General features: G+C 52.0%; 4 protein-coding genes; 1 reads left to right on the plus strand and 3 right to left on the minus strand.

The window, feature by feature from the left end:
• Positions 1 to 1,029: 1,029 nt before the first annotated feature.
• CHC_T00003204001 (hypothetical protein) lies at positions 1,030 to 3,363 on the plus strand. XM_005714617.1 is given in 2 exon segments: positions 1,030 to 2,859; positions 2,860 to 3,363. The coding sequence occupies 1 exon segment, from the start codon at positions 1,030 to 1,032 to the stop codon at positions 2,857 to 2,859; it is 1,830 nt and encodes a 609-aa protein (XP_005714674.1). The 3' UTR covers positions 2,860 to 3,363.
• Positions 3,364 to 4,587: 1,224 nt separating this feature from the next.
• CHC_T00003205001 (hypothetical protein) lies at positions 4,588 to 5,035 on the minus strand. Its single transcript, XM_005714618.1, has 3 exons — positions 5,012 to 5,035; positions 4,850 to 4,883; positions 4,588 to 4,745 (listed from the first exon to the last, which is right to left on the minus strand). Exons 1-3 carry the CDS (start codon positions 5,033 to 5,035, stop codon positions 4,588 to 4,590), a joined length of 216 nt encoding a protein of 71 aa, XP_005714675.1.
• Positions 5,036 to 6,935: 1,900 nt separating this feature from the next.
• On the minus strand, positions 6,936 to 7,025 carry CHC_T00003206001 (hypothetical protein). Its single transcript, XM_005714619.1, has one exon. It carries the CDS (start codon positions 7,023 to 7,025, stop codon positions 6,936 to 6,938), a length of 90 nt encoding a protein of 29 aa, XP_005714676.1.
• Positions 7,026 to 7,480: 455 nt separating this feature from the next.
• CHC_T00003207001 (hypothetical protein) overlaps positions 7,481 to 7,965 on the minus strand; it is a 660-nt gene continuing 175 nt past the window's right edge. Inside the window, exon 1 of the mRNA XM_005714620.1 lies at positions 7,481 to 7,965. This exon is cut by the window's right edge and continues 175 nt beyond it. Within this exon, the coding sequence (XP_005714677.1) occupies positions 7,481 to 7,965 (485 nt within the window).

The following is a 7,965-nucleotide window of genomic DNA, read 5'->3' on the forward strand; positions in this document are numbered from 1 at the left end:
CGCGTCGCACGACACCTGCGACACCGCCCCTTCATTCCGTTCTTCGCACACGCCCTCGCAGACGGCCTCGCACATCCACCACCACCACCACCACCACCACACACACGCCTCGACCGCCACCTCTCGCAGACCATGCTCGTCAAGACACTCGTCGTCCTCGTCGCCTCCCCCGCACACTGCCTGCGAGACGCACCGCACCCCCCGCCGGAAACACTCCGCCGCTACGTCGCAGCCTGCCTCGACGCCGCTGCCCACGTCGCCCGCAACCTCAACCCCTCCGCCGTCGAGCCGCTTGCTACTCACGCCGTCGCTACCCACCTGGCCCACCTGCTCGTCGCCCTGGCCGCCCTGCCGGAACCCGCAACCCCACCCGCCGCCCTTGTCCCGCTTCTGTCTTCGCTCATCGCCCTGCTAGCGTGCCCCGCCACCGCCGACGACGCCCGCTACGCTCGCTATTTCTACAAGCAGATGGTCCCCGCGCTCCCCGTCGTCGACCGCGTCCTCCGCTTGTTCCCCGCCCTCGCCCGATCGCAGCTCGTCCCCGCGATCATCGCCGCCCTGGCCGCCGACGACCCGCTGGTCGATGATGACGGCTTTGCGTGGGACGTCCCCATGGCCGTCGAGCACCTCGACATCAAGAGCGCTACCCTGGCCCTCGCTAACCTTGTTGATCTGGGCGACGCCCTGTGGCACTTTGAGGATCGGAAGGCCCTGCTCTCGTTTGTCGCTGTATTGTCCAGTTTGCTGCAGAGGCTGCCCAACCAGGTCGTCGTCCTCACCGATGACCAGGCTGCTGCAGATGCCGCCTTTGAGGAGCTTGCTGACCTCCACGACGAGGAAGAAGAACACATCGCCCATGTCCAAACCCTCCGCCCTGTCATGAAGCGCATCACCACCTCGCTGAAGCGCATCGTCTCGGAGGATACGGTGCGCAAACTCCTGTCGGCCGCCGTCGAAGAGGGGCGCCACGCCGTCGTCAAAGTCTGCCAGATGTTCAATTGCCTCACCCGCAGGGACAAGACCCTCGACATGGCCTTCAATAACGTCATCGCCTTCTGGCCCCGCCCGCGTGGCCCCACGAAGAGCCCTCACGTCCTCAGTTCTCTGTGGCAGCTCTGCTTGCGCGCAAAGGAAGGGAGCCCCATCATCGATACCGACCTATCCACACACGCCTTGCCGCTGCGCGATGAGGCGGGGCCTGTACTGCGCGTCTTTGCCTCCTCCTATTCCTACCTCCTCTTCATCCAGGACGAGGAGGAGCTGTTTCACGGCAACTGGCCCTTCTCCATGGACAAGGTGCGTGAAATCGTCCTCGTGTTGAAGCACTACTTGTTTGCTGCCCTTGACGTCAGACCAACAAATGGATTGGCAAAGACCAATACGGTTGGCAAACTTGTGCAGGAGGAGCCACAGCTCTTGACAGAGATTTCGCATTTGCTCTCGCGTCTGTACGTTCATGATTCTCGCAGACCATTTCGCACTGGCGACAACTTTTGGGTGGCCGGCCAAGGGCTCCTGACCTCCGAAGCCTTCATCTCGTCGGCCGTCGAGGCTTGGCCGGATTCGAAAGCCAAGACGAGTCGCTCTGAATTTGGCTATATGGGGTCCGAACGGGCGGCAAGCTTGCAAAACCTACGAAAGTCACCGATGAGCGGAGCCGGCGAACTGTTGCGGGTTACCCCGTACCTGGTCCCGTTCTCATCGAGGGCAAAGATTTTTCAGAGGTGGATTGCTAAAGGAAGAGACGTGGCAAACGGCGGTGAGCAGTTCTTTCCTGGGTCGCGGAGATCCGTGTCTGTTCGACGAAAGCACATTTTCCAGGATGCTTTCGAAGAACTCAACAAGATTTCAAACCTGAAAGCCACTATCCGAGTCAAGTTTATAGATGAACATGGCCTGGAGGAGGCTGGGATCGACGGTGGAGGCGTGTTTAAAGAGTTCATGTATGAGGTCCTGAGATGGGGGTTTTCTCCCTTCTCATACGGGCTCTTCAAGGCCACCCCGGATGGGCATCTGTTCCCCAACCCGGACGCCCCAATTGCAAACGAAAACTTCAAAGTTGAATTCGCCTTTCTGGGTCGACTTCTTGGGAAAGCAATCTTTGACGGAGTCTTGGTCGACATTCCTCTGGCACGATTTTTCATATCAAAGATTCTTGGGCAGTTTTACTACCCCAGTGATCTCAAGTCACTCGATCCGGAGTTGCACAAGAATATGCAATTTCTCAAAAACTGTCCACCAGCCGTGGTTGAAGACTTGGGCCTCAATTTCACGGTGGCTATCAACGCCTACGGTTCCGTGAAAGAAGTGGAACTAGTTCGTAACGGCAAAAACATTTCAGTTACCGCAGAGAATAGAATAGAATACATGCATCGCGTTGCCGACTTTCGCATGAATAAGCAAATCAAAGAGCAAACCAAGGCTTTTCTTGGGGGGTTCTCAGAGATCATCGCTCCCCAGTACATCCGTCTATTTTCTCACGAGGAATTGCAGTTGCTTATTTCAGGAAAGACGGGCAAAATCGATCTCGACGACTTGCGCCGTCATACAACATACTCGGGAGGATATGATGAGAATACAACTGTCATCAAGTGGTTCTGGCAGGCTATGGCCGAGCTAGATGCAGAGGACCAGAGTAAGATGCTTCAGTTTGTTACGTCATCCCCGCGCGCCCCACTCCTTGGCTTTTCGTATCTAGACCCCGGCTTTTGTATCCACAGAGCCGAAGGGGACGTCCGACTCCCCACAGCTTCAACATGCATGAACTTGTTGAAGCTCCCAAAGTACAAGTCTTTGGAAGTCGTCCGACAAAAACTGCGATACGCATTACATTCGAATGCTGGTTTTGACCTTAGTTGACGAAGCCGATGTCAACTTGTTAACTGAATTCTTCAAGCAGGGAAACAGTGGTCTGTGGTGTGAATATTGCAGTGTTCTCAGGGGCTGTATGGGCGACCATAAAGAAACGGACTGATCACTCGATTCAGCATCCCCAATCCGCGCCGCCTCATTTTTCCCATTGTAGAAGAAGATGAAACGTGAAAGAGAGCACATGGCGATAGAAGAGAGAGTGAGAGAACCACAACGTTAACATGTCAAAAGTGCTTTATTACGATGGTGACTGTATGGGGTTGTTTTGTCCAAGTTCTTCTGCGCCTGGAAGAGTAAGCACATAGCGACAAGAGACACATCGACATTGAATAGACAACGAACGCTCGGATTGTCTCTGCAGCCTTTCGATACCATACCATGAAGGAGTAAGCTTTCATTCATTTCCTGTTGCGACTTCACAGTGGACGAGATGCAAGCTTTTGCGCGATGTATTATATACACACAGGAAATACAGCACCCATTTCTGTAGTGTCCGAAAGCGTAGAATTAGCAGTAGTTGTCAGCATTTGCACATAGTTCACGTATTTTACCAATCCCCATCCCATAAATAGAGGATTTGTACCATGCTTCATGGAATGTACACCATGGCACTTTAACTGGGAGGTTCCATTGCTTGTTCGACTTGTAACTCTGTCGGAAGCACATTCTCACTTTTCAAACCCGACGCATGTGATAAAGGTATCAAACATGATACCTTTATCACAGGGTATCATAGGGGCATATCTTTGCACCTCTCGGGTGTCAACACAGATGGCATGACCCCGACACGTCAGCCCACTACACTTCCAAAAAAAAAAAGGGTCAATTGCGTGTGCTCATCTTTCTCTAAGCAAAATACATGAGCAGCAGGAATCTGTATCCTCACTGTGTTATGCACTGCCGTCTAAGGGTTGTACAGAGAGAGGGCTGTTATTTGTAGTAGATACCATTTCTATAGACAACCCTATACTGTATGTGCACTCGGCTTTGTCATCCTTTGAGGCATTTTAAATTTTCTCATGATCTACTCACATGATTTGGATTCTGTTTTCTGACACTTGAAGCAATGAACATTCCAGAGCTCATGTTATCGTATGACTTCTTGGGAAGTCTTCATTGCTTTCTCGTGAAAAGCTCTCAACTACCGAATGCCTATAGTTAATCATACCTTTTGTTGAGCCAATCCAATAAGCATAGCTTTCGCGGCTTGTCTGAGTTGTATTTTATGCAAACAAAATGGACTAAAGAGCTGCAAAAATCGTAGTCATTCATAAGAAAATATAAGGTGTAGAAGAGAGAGCTACAAAAGAAATCTAATTTGCGCTTTTTCACGCTATGATAGCTAATAACGGATAGACACTAAAGGGAATGCAATCAATCTAGGATACCGAATGCCAGCTCTTCTTTTTAAGATATACATGTATGTATATACCACGAAAGCTGCTTGTTTCCCAAGACTCTTCGTCGTCGGAATAGTAAATTCGCATTCGCTATCCAAGCGAAGTTATTTTCCCAGGAGCTCGGATTGAGGTCGTTTTAAAAAAAGGACAGGACGTTTTAGACTCAATACATATGCATCTTTTGACGCCCTACTGTGTCCATTTCTAACAATTTTGTCTAGGATAAGAAAAGACTCTGTGATGAATCGTGTATTGATAGGCAGAAAAAATCGACAAGCCTCATTTTTTGTGGTCTCTGAGTGGACGTGGTAGACTTCTACCCATTCGAAACGGTTCTCATGAAGGACTCGCCACGCCCACCCTCCAATTCTGCTTTATGCAAACTTCGCAACGGACTTCCACGAAATATTGAGTCTTGTGGCAACGACGTTGGCTCCAGAAGCAAGGAACGGTCTTTCTGAATCAGACAAAATTCTGTTGCATCTTCTTTGTGAGTACGAAAATGAGAATGAAGTCTTCAAGCAGAACCCTCGCACTTATGAAACCTAGGAGAAGAAAAACAGGCAGTGATTGCGCACCTACCGGACATGCGACGGATTCTGTCACAACTTTCTTTTCATCGAAAAACAAATGTCACAAACCCCTGAAGCATTGCCATTGGGTAGACCTGTACGGGGTTCCCTTTCCCCACCAGATGAATGGGGGGAGCGTGAAAATCAAAACGGATTAGGGCTTGTCGCGGGCGTCAGGAGTGATTTTACCATGTATCAAAACCTACTCGTGCGAGGCAAAGTGTCCGAAAACGTGTTTCGGAGAATATGCGACTTGTTTCCAAATCTCCTTCGGGATGTTCTTGATGTGGGATCAGCTCCACTACTGAGTCCTGCGAGTCGCCATTCTCTAAACAGGGGAGCGTTCCAGCGTGATGAGAAAAGCGAAGACTCTGATTTACAAGGATCTTTTCACTCTGAGACTCCAAGCAATCCTGAAAATTGTCTTCAAAAAAAGTTAGTAGACGTTAACAATAACACCGGGGTTGGCTCAGCCGCGCAGAGAGCTGATAGTGATGTGGAGCTCAAAGCAAGTTCTCTCACAGGGATTTCGGATGTCTGCGAAGATGGAGACAACGTTCATCCCGTCACGACTTTGCGAGACTTGTTTTGCGAGGATGGAGACTTTGTATCGGCGAAAGGGTCGCCCTCCAAAAGTCTGCATGCTAGTATAGAATATTCAAATAATGTGCAGACTTGTAAAGCTAGCGAGGAAGGAGGGGCACAACCTTTACTCTCGTCAGAAAGCATGCAGGCGGGGTTTCAATCACCAGGCTCGGCAAAATCACAACATAACAATGGAGCTGATGAATACGGTCCTCCAATTGTTTACGAAAGCATGTCTCAAAGCCTAAACTGCGCTTCTCTCGACAGCAAGCAAGAACAGTTTACTTTCGACCAAGGAGGCACCAACCTGAGCTCAGCAGCAAGGGAAGTGCAGACTGCGCCAGGAGTACATCCTCTCAGGCCACCGCTGCGGCGTCCCATTGCGAGTCGAAGGAAAGGAGTTGTTGACATTCCCCTTCTGCAACGAAACGAAACTGCTGGCCAACATGAGACAGAAAGAAAACCTCGCGTCAAAGATTCTCGCGAAGATAAATCTGATGAGAAAACGGAAACAACTCATATGGAACAAGCTCAAGCAAGCATAAGCGAAACTCCAAAGGGTGTAATTGTGCGAGGATTCGCAGACTACAAAGAAGTGCGAGGTATTCGCCGGGCTGAAATAGGGCAAATCATGAGTTGGGACCAGCTCAATTCTGCGACAGCCCCCAAACTCTCCATGAATCCCATTCCAAAGTCTCTGAAGCCTGCTTTGTTTCTCGATGACTGCGAGGATAGTCCTTCGTTGATGCCGTCATCCTTTCAGTCTGTTGCGGAAAAATCTAATCCGGGCAGAGTTGTTCCTCTAGCTAGTCCCGTGAGGAGGAAGCTTGAAAAGAAAATAGAAGGCCTATTTCCCTTGTCACCTGCGCATCGCGATGAGGGTAATAGCAACAAACTCCGCAATCTGTTCAAACTCACTCCAATGAAGGTTGAAAACGAACTGACAAGGTCCGGGAAGAGCCTCCTCGCATCCACACCTGTAAAGCGTGGCGAGGAGGCAAACAGCGGTGGGGGGCTACGAAACCTGTTTCCCCTTTCGCCTGACGCGCAGACAGACCCCACTCGCGAAGGACAATCTACCAAATCCACATTTCTCGAGGCTGGCGATTCCTCCGGCGTGCTCAATCGACTCGGGCACAAACTACGACGCGGTCCACATGGCAAGTCTCGCAAGCAACCAACGGATGCTCCCCCGGACGGGAAGATCTGCACCATAGTGAGGCCGGGGAGCATCCACGAAACGGTGTGCAAAATCTGTGTGGTTTGCAGAAACAGTTTAGGCTACGAGGTGCACGTGAAAGATAACGGAAAGAAAATTAAGGTGCAGTCCAAGGACGGGGAGGACGTAGAGTACTTCCGGGCAACGATACAGATCAGGGAGCTTCATGATACGTACATGCGATGCTCTGTTCACGTGAGACCAAGCCGATCAGATGAGATGAGGACTGGTGCAGGGGCGCTATGGAGGTTTTATCAAGCTCTTGAAAGCGAGTTGTAGAATTGTAGGTTAACGTACGCAGTCTATATAGTACAAAGAACATTTTCGACCAGCGCCGTTCGGGGTAAGGTCTTCACCACCCCTATACTTGGCACGCATCTTCCGAAAGATGCGCCTGCAGGAAGTGGGGTGCCCGGTTAGACATGGCACGCGAAATATAAGGTTACAAATCCAATCCCGTGCAGTCGTGACCTCGCGGCCCAGCGCAAAAGTCTCGCGACGATTTACATGCGCCGCAACAAAGTACAGTAGCACGCAATCGTCGCCAATTACCCTTTTGTCTCTCCCACGGAAACGGAGTCGAACCCTCTCGGCGTGCCCGGGCGTGCATGCGCGTCCAAAAGTTAGTGTTTTGCATAGTACAATACATACATGACCGGCACGACGGCAAGCGAAGCTACTTGAGAACGATGACGAGGAAGAGGACGATGATGGAGGCGATGGCGAGGAGGGTACAGAAGAAGACGCTTTTCCGTCTCTCCCTCCTGCGCTGCGTCCGCAGCAGCTCCCTCTGCGCGTTGGAGACGTTCTCGGCCGAGTCGCCAATGTTGACGTCAATGTAGTCGACCTGGACCTGCTGGTCGCCGACCATGACGGCGAGATCCCTGAAGATGGAATTGACGTCGTCGACCGAGGACTGAATCTCGGTGAGGACGGCGTTGCGCTCGCGCACATAGGTGTCCGTTGACTGCAATTCGCGCAGGGTAGCGGCCTCTGCGGCGGTCTGGCGCGGGGGTTTGAACAGCAATGCGTCCGTCTCGCGGGTGGCGGCGGCGGCGTTGACGAGTGCCTTCTCGTCGTCGAGGCGGACGGCGACCTGGCTCTCGGACCAGTCTTGGTTGGGCGGGTGGGGGTCCGGGGGGGGCATGTCCAAGGCGTCCGTCTCTGCCTGGACGCTCTCTCTCAAGGCGTGCGTGAACTCGGCGACGAGCTTCTGAAACTCGTGCTTGGGGGTTTGGTCGTCGACGGTGGCGGCGAAGGTGGCGGCGGCGCGGGCGATGTCGCGGTTCTGCTCGCGGAGCTGGCGGACGCGGTTGAG

This window comes from Chondrus crispus, genomic scaffold (assembly GCF_000350225.1).
Source record: "Chondrus crispus Stackhouse genomic scaffold, scaffold_18, whole genome shotgun sequence".
Taxonomy (NCBI): domain Eukaryota; phylum Rhodophyta; class Florideophyceae; order Gigartinales; family Gigartinaceae; genus Chondrus; species Chondrus crispus.